We start from the raw sequence: 18,553 nt of genomic DNA on the forward strand, positions 1-18,553 counted from the left end.
TGTTCCATACCTTCCATCCTGCACTGTGTGGATCTGTTCTCTCTGACAGTGCTGTGCAGTGGAAGGGGACATGGCTGCAGCCAGCCCACGGTCAGTAGGAGAACAGCCTACACTTGCTGGTTGCTGAGCCAGGATGTCTGGTTAGTTAGGTAGATTAAGTGCATTTTCAGCTTACCATGTCTTCATCATACAGTGTGTTTATCAGGATGTAATCCACATTTGCATAGCTGTTTTGCAACAATGCATGAAATACATAATGCAGAAGAAGAAAGTATGAATGACCTCCAAACTCTATTCAATCTTGCTTCTTTAAGACTTTTTTTTATTTGAAAAGCAAGGTTACAGAGAGGAGAAACAAGAAAAAGTAGAGATGTGCCATCTGCTTGCTCATTCCCCAAATAGTCACACCAGCCAGGGATGGATGAGGCTGAAGCCAGGAACCCCATGTGGGTGCAGGGACTCAAGCACTTGGACCATCTTTTGCTGCTTTCCCAGGTGAGTTAGCAGGAAGCTGGAAAGGTAACGAAGTAGCTAGGACTCCCAACCAGTACCCATATGGAATGCCAGCTTCACAAACAGTGGCTTAACCGACTGCACCACACACAGGCCTCTTTGTTTGACTTATTATATGAAGGATCCTCGAAAGTTCACAGAAAATTCATGTTATGAAAAATCATGCATGGCTTTCAAGATTTGTTTGTGTCAAAATAAACTCACCTTTTAACTCTGTTTTCCATGAGCTTAAACACAAGGGCATACATAAAGAGAAGTCATAATATATTGTCTGCTTTTCGTTCAGCAGAGTATCATAAAGCTGTGTCTTTAAGTATTTCTAGATCCCCTTTCTCAATGGTTGTATAGTATTTCACTACACTGGTGTGTCATAATGTATTGAACAGACTCCTTGTGCAGCTGGGCTCACACTTGTGAGTTTGCCTGGTTGTCCCCTTCTTCCCTGTTTGAATCACTAGACACTTCCTTAGTGCCACGGGTGGTGTTTGTCAAGCATTGTCTGGCCCTCTGAGGAGGCTCTGGCTAGGCATGGTTGATGTGGACCACTTCTGACAGCACGTTTTCTTGTAATAGGACAGCAGGGCTCTTCAGTCTAATCGACAGCCTGTGGCCTCCGGCAATGCCGCTGAAAGCCCCTGGCCATGGCCAGCCCTATGAGGAGGTAAGCTCGGCATTGAGAGTTCCCTGGGTCGAAGGCTGATCTGGACCCAGGGCCCAGCCAGGTGATCTGCCTGCCACGGCATAGTCCCTGCTCCTATGGCACAAGAGGATGAGTCAGGACAAGGATTCGGACCCCACTTATCACACTGTGTACCCTTGTATCACTATGCCTGAGATGTGTCTTGAGAATAACCAACTGGCAGGGTGTGTTTGAACTGCAGTCTTTATACACCCTTGCAGCAGGTAGGGTCTTTTCTCCTTACTAGAGCAGACACAGAGGGTTTTTCCTACTGCCTGCCCGTTGCTCACAGGTTCCGTTACCACAGGAGCTTCCTAAAACCAAGGACATTTATACAACCACCAGGTGGGCCCAAAGTTCTGTTTCCCTGCCTCTTGAAATTTTTAATGATAATGGTTCCCAAGCAGTGAGATTGACTCACAGATGTGCCTCCCACCCTCCTGAGCTATGTCCAGCAGGCTAGTTGGTGGCTGCTGGGGACATCTGGTTAATGTGGTGGCTGACTTCTTAGCAAAGTCCCTTTCTAGATCATTTAAGAGGAAGTAATGTCTAAATGGTCCTGCCAGTACACTGAATAGGTCCAGAGACAGTGAGCATCTATCAGCAAATGCCCATGTTTATGCTAAAGAGCACATTTCAGTGGCATATTTAGGCTCTGTCTTTTCCTTCACATTGAGCAGGTAAAGACTCATCTGCCTCCCCCCACCTTCTGTTACATCCTCACGGGGCATCCCAATCTGGGACAAATTGACGTCATCAAAGACGACTCCCTATCTAGGCTGTATCAGCCTCCTGTTCCCCACTGCTTACGAGAGATTCTACAGGTAACATCTTTGTTTCTAACAAGCTCTCCCAGTACTTTTTCTGTGTCTGTTGTGCTTCATGTAAGATTCCTAATATTTTTCAATGCCTTTTCAGACCAACAACCTGGGTTCCCGTTGCACTTTCTATGCCAGAGTGATCTATCAAAGACCACAGGTAATCAGTGTCTCTCTCTTCTTTCTCTTTCTCCCCCTCACATAAGGTGTTAAAAGAACAAAATGTTTAAAAAGTTTATTAAAGGATTATTTCTCAGAAATTAAAGTACCAAAATGAAACAGTCATTTGAAAATCCTTTTATGTACACCCATTGTTGATGGGCTAACCAACCCATTCCTGTGTGTATGTGTTTATTTATGCCAGCCACCATACTGAATACTGGAATGTGTCACAGCCCAAGCATAACCCTGCCCCTGGAAAAGTCTTGACCCTGTCATGTCCATTCCTTTCTGACACATGAACAGGCTGAAGAAGAGAAAGAGAAACAGACTTCACTTGGTGGTAATGGGGACCTCAGCACTGAGCTCAGCCATTTCAGGAGCTCTGAGAACTGGGGATGGTAGACATACATGCCTGTGGTCCCTGTAGGGCCTCAGCAGTTCTGGGAGTGGCCACTGTAGAGGAACTTCTTGTTGGGTCAGCCAGAAGCAGAAGCAAAATGATGTCCAGGCAGTCTGAAGGCACAGGATGCATTCTCCAGGCTGTAGAAGTCTGGAGGAGAAAGCAGGGAGCTGGAACCAAGGCAGGAGACCTGGGTGGCTGGCCAGACCTAGCGTGTCTTGGCACATGGGGTGGGGAACCACTGACTGTCTTTTAACCAGACTGTGCCTACTTACACACAGCAGAGTTCAGCCACTTGGCTGGGGAGCCTTTCCCAACTACATAAGTATTTTGCAGTGATTTTCTGTGTGCATCTGTCATGAACAAATCCTTTACATTTCTCTGATCATCCACAGGCAGCAGAAAAACAGTAGCATGAGTAGGAGTCTTAAATTCTGAGTTGGTAGTGATTTGCATTCATGCAAATATCAAGCCTGTGTGAACACAAGTATGTTACGTCAGCGTACCCTGCATCTCTGTCAGGACTAGGCAGGCAGCTCCTACAACAAGGCAGATACTTAAAACCTTGGGCTTCTCAGGCCCTATGGCCTCTGTGGCAATGACTTAGCTCCACCTTACAGTATGAACACAGCCATTTTGTAATTCAAAAGCAAGTAACCAGGGTTCTCTTCCTAAACCCTTATTGTGGACACTGAAATTTGAATTTCGTATAATTTTCACAAAACATTCATCTTTTTTCTCAGCCATTTAAAATGTAAAAACCTTAAACAAATGTGGAAAGTACACTCAGCTTACAGGCTACAGTTTAACTTGCAAGCCTGATTGCAGGTCACAGCTTGCTGACTATAAGTTCGCAGGTCAGAGCTTGTTGACCCCATAGTTTACAAGGCACTCATGGGATTCTTTGCAAGTATTCTAGTGCCTGGCTCTACAGAGAAGGGACATGCCTTGTGGGAATAAGGCTTAGACACATAGTATATCTCGCATTTTCCAAATCTGAGAAAAACCAAAAGCTGACTTCATGCTTTTCCACCCACCTGAAGAATGGTCCTGGTGTGGAGACACACTCAGCATCTGGCTCATTCCTATCCTTCCTTTGTGGATGCTTGCTAAGGGGGCCAGTGTTGGTTCATTGTGCAGGTGCCAGGTGCTGCGGGCACAGCAGTGCTTTCAGGAGGTGAATGGCAGGTGTATGTCTGGTACAGAACATGCTTCTGTCCACAGCCTTCCCACTGAGACTAAAGCCTGGGAGGAAAGAAATCAGGTGTTAAACACTCACATCAAACCCACATGGATAGGGAGTGTAGGGGTAGATAATGACAAACTGAGTTATCTCTCTTGCTGGATGGAGAGGCCCTGCCTTAGCAGGCCAGTAAAATACACTGATCTGTTTTGAATGGAAAACAGGCCTCCACCATGAGCGTGGCTGTTTGGGTGGGTGTACTGGAAACCTAGTGCTCCTATAGTTAGAAAAGTCAAAGATCTGAACCCAGGAGAAAAAATTCCGTGTCCCACTAACTTCGTGTTCTACTTTTATGGAAAATAAAATCATCAGAAACCACTCTTCACAGGGAGAAATTAAAACAGGGCTTAAATCCTGGGGCCTGTGCATGGCTAGACGGGTCACCTGCACTTTCTGCGAGTGAGGTCTGGCTTGAGTCACTGCCAGATCCTGAGTCATCAGAGAAAGCCTGGTAGTATTTCTACTCTATTAATGACTAAGCCATGAAAGTGAAAGAAAGGATTGCTTGTTTGTTCTGTTGTTATATATGTACATGATTGTGTGTATTTGACTTTTATTTTCAGACAATTTCAGACTCACAGTAGATTGTACAGGAATCTCTGAGTAGATCCAGTGCACCCTCCCCTTGTCAGCATCCCACACACACGGTACCCACAGCACACCATTGAGCCAATGACACCGCACAATTCAGGGAGACAAGTCATAGTTGGACTTGCATGTGTGTATTCTAGCACGTGCTGTGCATGCAGACTTTTGCGATGTGTTTACACACCGCCTTACATTACAACCACCTCAGTCTATGTTCTCAGCTGTGCCATCAAAGATTCCCTTGTATTCCCCTTGTAACCACACCTGCTCTCTTCCCTGTCCTAATCCTGCAGCACTGTGCGTTCTCAGTGGTTACAGTAGGACACTTTATGATGATTACAGAGCAGCCGAGCAGTATGTATCTATACCAGTTCACTGTAACAAAGTACCACAGACCCAGAGATTCAGACAACAGAGGTGCTTTCCCTGCCTCTTCTAGAGGCCAGAAATCTATGATCCAGATGAGACAGAGCTGGGCTGTCTGAGGGATCCCCGGGAGGTGGTCCTTCCTGCCTCGCCCATCCTCTGCACTTTGCTGGTAGTGCATGTGGCCGTCTGCTCCCTACTGTCTTCGCTGTCATCCCAAATGTCTGTGTCCAAATTTCCTCATTTCAAAGATCCCAGACACAGCAGGGGATCCCCCCAATGTCTTTGTGGTTACTTAATTAAATCTGCAAAGACCCTGTGTCCAAAGAGATCACATTCCAGGGTCCTCCATGTAAGACTTCAACAGATCTGTTTTGGAGACACAGATCAACTCATAATAAATCCTTTAAAAACTGGTTTTTTTTGATTAACATATTTATTTCTCTGAAGACTGATTCAGAGATTAATGGTGTTACACATCTTCTCATGTATTTGTTTGATGAAAATGTCTGATCTCGTCTTTTTTTTCCCATTTTCTAATTCGACTACTCATCAATTTGTTGATTTTTTTCTTTTTTCAAATTTTTTTAATTTGTTTTCTATTTTTTAGTGCAATGTTCTTTTTTTATATAACTTATTTTTTAATTAGAATTTTTTATATTGATTACAGTGCATTATGTGACACGGTTTTATAGGCACTGGGATTCCCCCCACCCCCAAGCCCCCCCAATGGTGGATTCCTCCACCTTGGTGCATTACCACAGTTCAAATTCAGTTGAGATTCTTTCATTGCAAGCATCTACCGGGCAAAAAGTCCAGCATCTTATTGTCAAGATATGTCATCAGTTTCTTGGGGAGACCATCTCTGGTCTGAAGGTAGAGCCAGCAGAGCGGTTTTGATAGTTCAACAGATCTGAACCGCTGCCACTCTCACCACTCCAAGCACGATGCGGTCATTGGAGAGTCCACTAATTGATATAGTCCACCATATAGTCTCCATTTGTCCAGTATTTTCATTGCCAACACATACCTGAGGTGGTTGATTGACCTGTTCTGTCCTCTGTCATTTGATGGTTAGCGTTCTGAGTCCGAAAGCTCGATTGGAGGGATCCCCAAAGAAACTTTGTCTGAGGTGTTCCCAGACCAGACTCTTGTATGCGCTAGCAAGAACCAGGCCCAGCACAGTCCATCGCCCCGATCAGCTGGTGGTTGCAGTTGCTGGGCTGGCTCTGTTTCCATATGATGGGCAGAACCAGGCTGGACTGCAAACACCCATCGGTTCCAGTGTTGTTGATTTTTTTAAGTTCTTTCTGTATTCTAAATGTAAAGCTTTAGTTGGATTTGTCATTTGTGAATATTTTCTTAGGGTTTGCAAATAATATTTTTGTTCTTTTAATAGCTTTTTGCAGAGCAGAAATTTTTCATTTTAATGTGGTTGAAAATTACCACAATTTCCTCTGACAGATAACCTTTTTGTTGTCAAGTCTAACACAAATCTCTCTGCTTACTGTCAGCTCCCAAGGTTTATGTGGTGTGTGTGTGTTTTAAGTTGAAAGAGATTTTCTATTTGCAGATTTATTTCAGAACATTGAGAGCTGAGTCAGGATATCTATCCAGGCCTCCCATGCAGGTGCCAGGGACTCAGGTACTTGAGCCATCACTGCATTAGCAGGAAGCTAGAATGGACGCTGAGGTTGGACTCCATCATAGGCACTCCAGTATGGCATGCAGGTATCCCAAGCAAAAGTTAACCCACTGTACCACAATGCCTACCCTCTATATTCTTTCCTAGTAGATTTACAATGGCACATTTCACATTTGAGTCCATGATGCTTTTTGAACAATATTATTCTATATTCAAAAGGTCAAGTGACAGAGTTGAAGAGACAGAGAAACATATCTTCCATCTGCTAGTTCACTCCCCAATGGCCACAACAGCTGAGACAGGGCCAAGCCAAAACCAGGAGCCTAGAACTCCACCCAGGTCTCCCACCTGAGTGGCAGGGTCCAAAGTACATGAGTTCTGTTCTGCTGCCTCCCCAGATGCTTTGGCAAGGAGCTAGACTTGAAGTGGAGCCACTGTGACTGGAACCAGGATTCCAAAAGGGATGCCCATGCTGTGAAGGTGCCTTACCCACTAGGTTTTAAGACTGGCTTCCTCATGATAAGTTTTTAATGAAATGTGTGGTTCTTCCTCCACTGAATTACTTTGGCACGTCTGTCAAAATATCAGTTGAGCAACACCAATGCTTAATAACACCTTAATAGCATTAAACTACCACCTGTAATGCCACAATCCCACATGGGTGCTGTTCCACTTCTGATCTCGCTCCCTGCTAATGCACCTGAGAAAGCAGAGGATAGTGCAAGTAATTTGGCCACAGTACCCACATGAGAGATCCAGAGGAAGCTCCTGACTCCTGGTATGGCCTGGCCCAGCCCTGGTTGTTCTGGCCATTTTGGGGGAAAGGGGTACACCAGCAGATGCAAGATCTCTCACTCTCTAACTCTGCCAGCCCCAACCATTGCAACCATAGGGGAAGTAAACACACAAATGTAAGATCTCTGTCTTTTCGGTAACTCTACCTTTCAAATAAGAAGTAAACCTTAAAATAATAGTAGTAATAGAGTCAGTTGAGCATAGTTTGTGTTGTATTGTTATAGATGTCCATGCCGTACCTTTGTGAGTACTTTTCCTAGTTATACAGAGGTATAAGAATTTTTGAAACAGATTTTCTTTTTTAGGGCAATTTGAAGGCCATAACACAATCAAAAGGAAAATACAGAGCTTCCCTTATATCTCTACCTCACATGCATGATCCCTGCCATTATCAACATTCACTCTCGGTGTATTTGTTAACAACTGGTGACCCTATCTTGACATAATCACCCAGAGTCCCTGGGCACACTCTGGATGTTATACAGTCCATGGCTTTGCACAAGTGACACACACTTGCCATTATAACACCATTCAGAACCTCTTCTCTGCCCTCCAAGTCCTGTGAGCCCTGTGGATTCCTTCTGCCTTCTCCAGACCCCTGGCAACCACTCAGCTTGTTACTGTCTGCGCAGTTTTGCCTTTTCTAGCATGTCATGTAGTTGGTATCATATACTGCCTGTTCACACCAGCTTCTTTTGCTTAATAATACATTTTTCTATTCCTATGTCTCTTCATAGTTTGACAGGTCATCTCTTTTTGAGCATCAAGTGACATCCCATTGCCTGGATGTACCATGGTTTGTTTGTCTATTCATCGGATGAAGCACTTCTTGGTTGCTTCCAGGTTTTGACAGTTAAAAATAGACTTGTTCTTAATAAAATTTCATAATAAATTGGTAGTACTGTTTTGCATTAATTGGTAATTGGTGTCTTTTCACAGATTTTTCTTGTTAATATCATTTTTTCATAATCACAACACGAAAGACAACTTTATTGTTCATTTCAAAGAAAATCAGAATATTTTGATACATCAGTGACTTGAAAGAGCCCATATGCCCATATGCCAAGCCCAGGGTATTTATAAAAAGCACTTAAATCTTTAAAGAGTGTCAGAAAAACTCCCAATTTCAGACAGTTTTGTGAAAATTATCGCCTTTCCTAAAGTACTATTTTTTGGGTATTTTAGTTTTGCCAGCTGCCCTAAAAATATCCTTAATAACACCAAGGCCCAATACAGGTTCATAAAATACACTTAACTGTCATATCTCTTTCATCTCCTTCAAGTGGAACACTTTTTTATTTTTCTTGTTTTATGATCAATTATTATTATTATTATTTTCCATGATACATTTTCCTTCCCCCATTTTCCCTTCCCACCTCTCCCACCTCTTTTACCACAATAGTATAGTCCATTAATACAAGTTACAAACTTAACTTTCTGTTATATAAATGTATCATGACATAGTAAGCATAGTAAAAGGTAGAAAATCTTGTCTAATAGTGTAAAGATTTATGTTTCATTCGGACCTTGAACTTCTTTAAAGAATGTAGACCAATTAGTAAAGTGTTCCTCAATTTATGTTTGGCTAATGTTATCTCTTGGACAAATTCAGATCATGCATCCTTTTTTAAAACATATATATTTATTTATTTATTTTTATTAGAAAGTCAGATATACAGAGAGAAAGAGAGACTGAGAGGAAACTCTTCCATCCAGTGATTCACTCCCCAAGTGACCGCAATGGCCGGAGCTGAGCCAATCCAAAGCCAGGAGCCTGGAGCGTCTCCCAGGTCTCCCACATGGGTGCAGGGTCCCAAGACTTTGGGCCATCTTTGACTGCTTCCCAGGCCACAAGCAGGGTGCTGGGTAGGAAGTGGTGCTGCCAGGATTAGAACCGGCACCCATTCACTCTTGAGTTGCCACTCCCACTGGAGAGCATGAAAACCAGGATTGGGGCAGGGGTGACTGTTCCTAATTCTTGGGAAATGTACACTACCTGGAGGGAAGAAGATGGCATAACATACATAAACGGGCAGGAGAACAATGGACTCTACCTAAGTAAGTCAAAAGACCTATTATGGGATAGAAGTCCTGTAGACAGGTGTAAGTTTGGGGGCACACAGGGCACAGCCTTGGCAATGAGGGCCAGCAACTAGGATAGGAAGTCTACTGTTTGTTTGAAAGTTCTCTTGAAATGATATCTGAAACTGTTAGTGTTAATTACTGTCTCTTATGATTATGGATCTTCAAATCAGATTTTGAGTGTGAGAGTGATTAAGTCAATAGTCCTTTCCTCATCTTCAAACTACAGCTGAAGAGCCTGCTTCTTCTGGAGCAAAGGGAGATTTGGCTGCTGGTAACAGATATCACCCTGCAAGCAACAGATGAGAGAGACCCCCACGTTCCCAAAACCCTGCCAGTGTGCGTGGCACCTTCCTGTGTGCTGGGCCCAGAGGTCCTAGAAGCACTTACAGCGGCTGCCCCTCCCAACCTGCTCTTCAGGGACGCTCTCCAAGACCAGGGTATGTCAACAGCCTTGATCCAGCAACAGCTGATCCGTGCCTTCCCACAGATTGGCTCTTGGAGCTCCTGGATACCTGTCATCCTAGCACCTTCACAAAGCCCACAGCCTGTTGGGTGGGAAAGGCCCACCTTGCCACCCAGGCTTGCACTAATGCCACTGAGCAGAATCAGCACCTGTGGAAGTGCCAGCACATCCAGCAGAGACACCACCAGCCACCCCACGGCTGTCTGGTGGTGGCAACCCTCGACTAGTGCAAGAGCCACCTTGGGCTATGTTTTACTGGATCCCTTTTTAAAGCAAATCAAAAAGCTAGAACATTATAAGCACAGATGCCCTCTTTTTCCAAGGATCAGACTAATATCCTGCCTGAACTGTACTTATTTTTATTGAGATCTCACAAATCATAGAATGTATCCTTTTTATATAGAATGGGAGTGAAGAACATGTGTGCTTTTCCAGCCTGGCTCACTGGGTTCTTGGGGATGTAAAATTGCACAGCATATGTGCTGCTGGACATGGCCTGGCATTGGGAGCTGATGGGACTGCTCCTGTACCTGTCATCCATGACCCATGGGAGGCCAGTAGGGAAGACAGCCTCTACTAGCAGGAGAGCTCTCTGCTTCCATAACTAGGTGTGTCTGTTGGCAGGTCGGATTGTCTGCGTCGAACGGACTGTGCTCCAGCTTCAGCAGCCCCTTCTCTGTGTGGCCTCTGGCGCTGCTTCCTGTGAACTGTCAGGCCCCGTGGTGCTCGATGAATTGGACGGCCTCACACCTGTCAACTCCATTTGCAGTGTCCAAGGTAGGCAGCTCTGTTTGGAAATGATGTTTATGCTTTCATAATCTCATGCTCTTTTATATTACTCATTCATTCAGCAAGTAAGTGCCTACTATGTTCCAGACATTGGTGATACAAGAAATGCAATGAGAAGAAATCCTTGCCTCTGAGACTTAAAATCTGTGTCAAAAGACTTAAATCACTCAGTGCACAAGCTGACATTGGGCTTCAGCATTCCGAGGCTTCCAGCTGCCACAACCTGGCCCTCACTTTGTCTGGGAAGTCCAGGAAAGTCTCGGGCTGAAACCTGAAGTTTTGCGGTAACAAGTTGGGTCGATATGATGGCAGAGAACAGGACTTATTAAGACCATTGGGAGGAGGCAGCTGGTAAGCAGGCATGTCTGAGAGCAGGTGGGAAGGTACCTGGACAGAGGGAGGGACTGAATGGAGCCAGAGGGGCCAACTCTTGGTGAAGAGTGTGTCTGTGGATTTCATTCCTTCCTACAGAGTAGAGTGGAAGACTAGGGTGGAAGTGGTAGCAGAGAGAAGTGGATCTGGGAGAGTTAGAGAAATTGACTGGCCAGGCCCAGGAAAAGTAGGTCACAGATGGACTAGGAGGATGTGTGCAGAGACTGAATTTTTGGCTGAGACAAGGAGGCAGTGAAAGTGCTTTCCCCTGAAACAGGGCAGCTTTGAAGGGATCCTGTCTGCTCAGTCATGCTGCCTGGTGGTGATAGGTCTACAGAGATGTCTGAGCAGTAGTCAGATGTGTGAATCTGGAGCTGAGAATGGTGTTAACCCCTTCTTTTTAACTTTATGGAATGTTTTAGTAATATATGTGTCTTGGAGTTAGTTACAGACGAGCACAGAAAGGTGGCTGCAGCCATGTGCGCACTGTGGAGGGAGTTTGTGCAGATGGGATGGTTTGCTACCCAGTATCTGTCACTTGCATCCCTCACCAATAGTCTAGCCGAGATGCCTGTCCAATTGGGTAGAGAAGGGTCTGACTTGAGTTGAACACTCATATCCCATTGCCTTGTTTGAATAGATTGCCCTCTGCTGATGGACATCCAGGACACTCCTGTGTCTTTGCTGTGAGAAATAAGTAACATTGTCAGAATATCTGCCCTGACAGACTTCTATAAGGGAGGATTTCAGGCACTTGGCTATTTTTTAAATAACATTATTATAACATATCCTGCAAGTCACTCATGTAAAGTATTTTTAGTATATTCATGTATCCATCACCACATCCTAGTTTGGGCACAGAAATAAACCCCATGTCCATTTCTAGCCACCCCAGGACCCTCCTTCCTCCCCTCCTACGCCCACATTTTTGTCTTAGGAAACCATGCAACTGCATTGTGTCCCATGGATTTCCCTATTCCTGATATTTGATCTGAATAAAATCAAAATGTGGTTTTCCATGGTTAACATTTTTCAAAGTTTCCTCCACAAACTAACATGTATCAGAATTTCATTCCGAAAGAGCAGATTACAGTTCCACTGCAACGATATACCATGTTTTGTTTATGCTTTTATCAGTGCACTGTCAGGTTGTTTCAACTTTTTGGCTCTTGTGAAATCTTGTGTTGTGAAAATTTGTGGGCATGCTTTTGTTTGAGCATTGTTTTCAAATTTGGGTTGTGTATCACACAATGGGAAGTGCTGGGTCATAAGGTAATCCTATTAATCTTTCTGAAGAATATCAAATTGCATTTCTAAGGTGGCTGCATTATAAGTTTGTGTATCTTTAATAGCAAAAGATGCTGCTAAATAACTTCCCAGAAAGTGTATAAAAATTAACACTTCCCAGTGTAACATCTAAGAAGACCTGTTTTCTCCACCTTTGCCCACCACTGGTTCCTGATTCTTTGTATAATTTTTGCTGAACAAAAACTCTGTGATCTCCCAGTCGCTGTATTTCATTCTCTGCTTGTGAGATGTAGAACTTATTTGTTGTGTTGTGCCCACTGGAATTTTCCTTTTGTGCACCCCCACTTTGGGGCTAGTACCAGTGATGGCAGGGGACAGAGCCCAGAGGCTCTGCGGACAGCTGGCTGCACCTGGAAGCCACAGGACCTTTGGGGCTTCCCCTTTCTCAGCTGTAAAATAGGGAAAACTGGAGCACCCCAGAGCCTTGTTGAGGATCAAGTCAGAGGATGTACTCACCCCAGCACTCCAGTCTCGTGGAGAAAGCAGATGCAGCACGAGGCCTGTGGGCGAATGGCTGGAGTCAGTAATCACACTTGGCAAGTGGCCTTAGGATTACCAGGATCTGTCAGGTGGAGTTTCAGACAGCTGGCAGGACTTATGCGAAACCCACAGAGGTTCTGGGAGCAGTTATGAAACCTCCAGGTGCCGGGGCAGGAGCAAAGCCAAGGATGGGAAAAGACGAGCTGGAGAGGCTGACTCCATCTTATTCTGCCCTGGGTCATGCTTTGGCAGTTATATGACCAAATTTTTAAATAAAGCCATTCTGGCATCACCATACATTGACTCTGGTATGCACAGCAAGGAGAGACTATTGGCAGGAAGTGATAGAACAATAGAAAATTTATAGGGATAGAGTTGATTGGGGAACACATGTGGGCGACTTGCTCCTTGGTATCCAGCCATACCTTGCACGATATATGTAACTCCATGCTCCCGAGTGCACAGGCTGTACAGGCAGAGCACTTAGTGCAGGTACACTCAGGTGCTGTGAGGACTGAGCCCCCAGTACAGACAGACACCTCTCCCCAGCTCCCTGAGTACCTGTACTGTGTCCAGGCCATCAACATTGATGCACAACAGCTATCTCAGGCAGATCAAAAATGGAGCAGCCAGGATACAAGGTGGGTCTCAGGATGGGGCGTCTCATGCCTGGATCCCAGATGCCAGCCACCACGTGCATGTGGTGAGCTGTCCCGGGCGGCCAGTGCACCATTTGGTGCCAGGCTCCGCCTGCTGGCCGCCCAGCTGGGCAGCTCTGGGGTTTTGGTTCTTTGAATCACTGCTTAGGTAGCTCCAGGTTGAACCCACTGAGCTTCTAGGACGTGAATCAATTGTAAAGATTCCCAATTACAGTAACTCTTCCTTTGAAAAACTTGTAATCACTAAACAATGCTAACCACCAAATACCAGTCCATGCAAAAGCTATGGCTTGGGGCTTGTCCAGCAGAATCATATGCTGATACCTGACAGGATGATGGATCAGGAGAAGGGTCACATTAAGCAGGGCCATTACATTAACTAACACTCGAGAACCATATCCAGGGATAGATTCTGTGAGGGTTATGTGGGCCAAACCCTGTGGAAATTCTAGCCCCACTGGTTAGCTCAAGGGTTGGGGTAGTGATGGACTAAGCTAGGTGTGACCAAGGAGCCTGCCATCAATCACAGGTGAAGGAACCCACAACAGTCTGGACTGGTCAAGGCAGCAGCGCCCAAATGTGCATCCTGAATAGGGTGTAGGATGGGCCAGGCTGCAACGTTCACCAGCTCATACAAGGCCAAATGGGAGGCCAGACTACACTGGGCGCTGGCCTAAACCCAATGGCATATATGAGAACTGGGTCTGGGAGTAGACTAAGTAGATGATCTTGGGAAACTCCCTTGGCGAGTCATATCTCCCGCTGGTGAACATGTGGTCCAGATCTGGGGGTCAGACAAGCTGGGCAAAGTAGCTCCAACAGCTGGGTAATGTGTCAATTGGTAATGGAACAGGGTGGACGGGGCAGAACTGCGCAAACCTTAGCCCACAAGCAAAACTAGAGACCAGGATGGAGCATAGGTCATGCCCAGCTAGGCTCTTGCACCTACTGGTCTGCATGAGCCAAGAACACTAAGACACAGTGTCTAAGGCAGAAGTCGGGACAGGTGAGGGGCTGAGCCAAGCTGAGTCAGAGCAACCACTGGCAGGCACGTGATCTATGGCTGGGAACAAGCCCAGTTGAGGAGCTAAGGGGACACCCTAGCTGGGTTGAGGTTCCCACCAAGGGGCGCGTGGCCTGGAATGGGGGCTGCGTTCTGATCAGGAAACGGTTGTAGTCTCCCTTGGCACAAGAGTGGACTGGGATTGGATACACCGAGCCGGGTCAGACTCCAACAACCTCTGGTATCCTGGAGGACCAGGGTAGATGGGGGATGGACTAGGCAAGGTCTCAACCCCTGCTGAACCATGTGTGAGCTGTATGTGGGTATGGACAAGCCATGGCTGGGCTGAAACATCCAACAACAAGAACCAGTTTGGGTTGAAGGCCAGTCAGGAAAATCCACTGTTCCTGCTAGGAAAGGAGGTGAACTGAGTAAGGCTGACTCATGGACTCCCTGGTATGCGCAAAATCTGACATTGGGAGAGGTTCTGATGGAGGAGCCTGGACAACTCCTCTGGCAGGACACAGACCTGGCATGTAAGCGCAAGAAACATGATAGGAAACAGCCCAGAACAGGCCATGGAAAGTTTCCCACTGGCATACATTTGGCATGGATTGGGTAGACCAGGCTGAATCAGTTCTCGTTATCCACTGGCAAATCCAAGCACCAGAACAGTGTGGGTCGAACCAGGTTCGGTGGCAACAAAAACTAGTGCACAATACGGAATGTCAAGGTGAGGTTACCTGTACTGGATGTGACTGCAGCGCCCAACCAGCACGCTTGAGAACCAGGAATGGAGGGGGCAGAGCCGGCAGGGGAATAAGGGGTGGTTCCTTTGCTGGACGGATACTCCCACTGGAAAGCGTGAGCTGGGATGGGGGCAGACCAGACTGGGCAGGGCTGCAACACCTGGAGCCTCATGTGGACCAGACCAGGGAAAAGCAAGGCTGGGCTGATTATTCATACTGGTGCAAACAAAATTAGAGTGGGTGAGGGTTGTTTGGGCTTAGCCACAACATCAGCTGGGGGCTAATTCTGTCAAGTCAAACCACAGAACCACCTGGAGAGTGCATAATCCAGGAGTGGGAGTGGCCTAGAAGGGAAATAGTGGACTCCTCCCTCTTGGGTGACCACTTCCACTGGAGGGCATGAAAACTAGGACAGGGGCTGGGGTGGCTAGACAGATACCCAACAGCATGTGTGTGGGCTGCATAGTGGAGCTGGTTAGATGGAACTAAGCTTCAGTGCCCATTGACATGTACAAGAGCCGAACGGGGTGTGGGACAGACTGGACTAGTCTGCTACACATACTGGCAAACCAGGATGGGGGGGCGGGCCTGGTGGGGGTTATTGTGGGTCACTCCGACTAGGCTGCAGCTCCCACTGGTTTATGTAAGGGCCGAGTGTATGCTGGGCAGAACCAGGCTGGACTGCAACACCCATTGGTTCCAGTGGAAGACAGGTCTGAAAACAGAACCAACTCAGCGATCACAACCACCAGCTGATCAGGACAATGGACTGTGCCGGGCCCTGTGCTTGCAAGTACACACAAGAATCTGGTCTGGGAATACCTCAGACAAACTTTCTTTGGGGATCCCCCTAATCAAACTGCCAGACTCAGAACCCTAACCATGAAAAGACAGAGGACAGAACAAGTCAGTCAACCGTCTCAGCTATATGTTGGCAGCGAAATACGGGGCAAACAGAGACTCTAGGATGGACTATGTCAATCAGTGGATTCTTCAGCGACCTCATCGTGCTTGGAGTGGCAAGATTGGCAGCGATTCATAACTGTTGAACTATCAAAACCACTTGAGCAAGAACCTCAGAGCATGCCCCACATCCAGGACCTGGGAAGGGTGGGAAATTGGGTGGGCCTTCTCCCTTAAAGCCCCCCCTTTAAATATGAAGGAAACTATATGGAAATAATAGTCTTACCCACTTTCGTTCCTATAGCCCTTGAACGTTTTTTACCCTAATTAACTATGTAAAGATTGTCAAAAATATAATTAAAAAAAAGATTTAAAAAACTGGAGCAGCCAGGATCCGAACCAGCCCCTCATTGCAGAAGGCAGCTAAGCCAGTGACACCACCCCAATTGTTAATGTTCTTATCGCTGAGGCTGAGGAGTTGCAGGAGTTCTGTCTGTAGCTGAGATGCTCGTCTTTCATCAGATATGTCTTTTTGCAAATATTTTCCCACTCACTCTTAACAGTGTCATTTGCATGGCCACATGTTTAGTTTGTAATGAAGTCCCACATCAGTTTTATTCCCCCATGAATTCTGTCTTTGGTGTTTTAGCTAAAAACTAATCATCAAACACATGGTCACCTAAATTTTCTCCTGTTTTATATGTTACAATTTTTAATTAGTTTTTGTGAAAAAATTTAAGATACATAGACACAAGTTTCCCACTCTTCCAAACCTCCATCCATGACACCCATGGCTGTCTTGTTTTCGCCCCATCTGTTGAAAAGACCATCCTTCTCCACTGAAGTATCTATTCCACTGTCAATGTTCAGTTTACTATAGTTACATGGGTCTGTGTGGCACTTGCTGTCCTGCCCCATTGATCTTTTTTCCTAGTCATTTTCCAAAACATCCTTGTCTCAATTTTAGTAACTATGGTATATCTTGAAGTTGGGTATTGTCAGTCCTCCAACTTTGTTCTGATTCAATATTGTCTTGGCTGTTCTAGGTCTTTTTGAAATAACAAACTTCCAAATCAGTTTGTCAGTATTCACAAAATAACTGAGGGCATTTTGACTGAATGTGCATAAAGTCTTTTTTTTTAATTATTTATTATTTAACTTCATTAATTACATTGTATTATGTGACACAGTTACATAGATACTTGGGTTCTCCCACCCCTCCCCAAACCCTCCCACCATGGTGGATTCCTCCACCTTGTTGCATAACCACAGCTCAAGTTCAGTTGAGATTCCCCCATTGCAAGCATATACCAAACATAGAGTCCAGCATCTTATTGTCCAGTCAAGTTCAACGGCTTCTTAGGTATACCCTCTCTGGGCTGAAGACAGAGCTAGCAGAGTATCATCCCAGTCAATTGAAAGCTCCAACATACCATCAGCAAAAATTTACATCATTATGGAATTAATTGACATAGTAATGAGTAACCAATATGTTAAAAGTAAATGCGAGTTCCCAGCCACCTTCTGTGACCACCTCACCTATACTTCAATTTAGTTTATACACAACATATAGCATTCAAAACATAACATGTTATACATAACATCATATCATCTTAAATTAAGGCAAACATGTGGTATTTAACCTTTTGGGATTGGCTCATTTCCCTTAGCATTATGGTTTCCAGTTTGGCCCATTTGGCCACAAAGAACTGCATTTTGTTTTTTTTAATAGCTGAGTAGTATTCCATGGAGTAGATGAACCATAGCTTTCTTATCCAATCCTCTGTTGATGGGCATTTTGGTTGCTTCCATGTTTTTGCAATTACTGATTGTGCTGCTATGAGCATAGGAGTGCATGTTGGTTTCTCATAAAACAAGTGTTCTGGATATATTCCTAGGAGTGCTATTGCTGGATCATACGGTATGTTGAATTTGAGTTGTTTGAATATTCTCCATACTGATTTCCATAGAGGCTGTACCAGCCTGCAGCCCCACCAGCAGTGGAATAGGGATCCCTTTTCCCCGCAACCTCGCCAACAAGTGTTGTTGGTGCTTTTATTCATGTGGGCCATTCTTACTGGCGTTAGGTGGTACCTCATTGATGTTTTAATTTGGATTTCCCTTATTGCCAGGGAACTTGAGCATTTTTTCATATGTTTATTTGCCATTTGGGTTTGTTCCTTTGTGAAGTGTTTGCCCATTTCCCGTGCCCATTTCTTGAGTGGTTTGTTTGTTTTGACATTTTGGTTGTTTTGTAGCTCTTTGTATATTCTGGAGATCAGCCCTCTATCACCTATGTCGTGTGCGAAGATCTTCTCCCAGTCTGTGGGTTGCCTTTTTACTTTGTTGATTGTTTCTCTAGCTGTACAGAAGCTTCTTAGTTTGATGAGGTCCCAATTGTTTATTTTGGTCTCGATTTCTACTGCATTTGGAGTCTTTTTTAGGAAGTGAGGGCCTACCCCTAAGTGTTGCAGTGTGTTTCCAACATTTTCTTCCAAAAGTTTGAAGGTTTCTGGATGTAGGTTTAGATCTG

At 45.2% G+C, this 18,553-nt stretch overlaps 1 protein-coding gene across 2 annotated transcripts in view; it reads left to right on the plus strand.

Moving 5' to 3' along the window:
- The window catches only part of SPIDR (scaffold protein involved in DNA repair), a 389,493-nt gene that overhangs the window by 354,114 nt on the left and 16,826 nt on the right, over nt 1–18,553 (plus strand). The window contains exons 12-16 of one of the 2 annotated variants that reach the window (XM_058668602.1): nt 1,087–1,174; nt 1,870–2,016; nt 2,111–2,170; nt 9,521–9,731; nt 10,382–10,534. In XM_058668602.1, the coding sequence (XP_058524585.1) occupies nt 1,087–1,174; nt 1,870–2,016; nt 2,111–2,170; nt 9,521–9,731; nt 10,382–10,534 (659 nt within the window). The remainder of the gene's footprint in view (nt 1–1,086; nt 1,175–1,869; nt 2,017–2,110; nt 2,171–9,520; nt 9,732–10,381; nt 10,535–18,553) is intronic. The other variant, XM_058668603.1, reaches the window with a different exon arrangement.

The sequence above is a fragment of the Ochotona princeps genome, chromosome 9 (genome assembly GCF_030435755.1).
Source record: "Ochotona princeps isolate mOchPri1 chromosome 9, mOchPri1.hap1, whole genome shotgun sequence".
NCBI lineage: Eukaryota > Metazoa > Chordata > Mammalia > Lagomorpha > Ochotonidae > Ochotona > Ochotona princeps.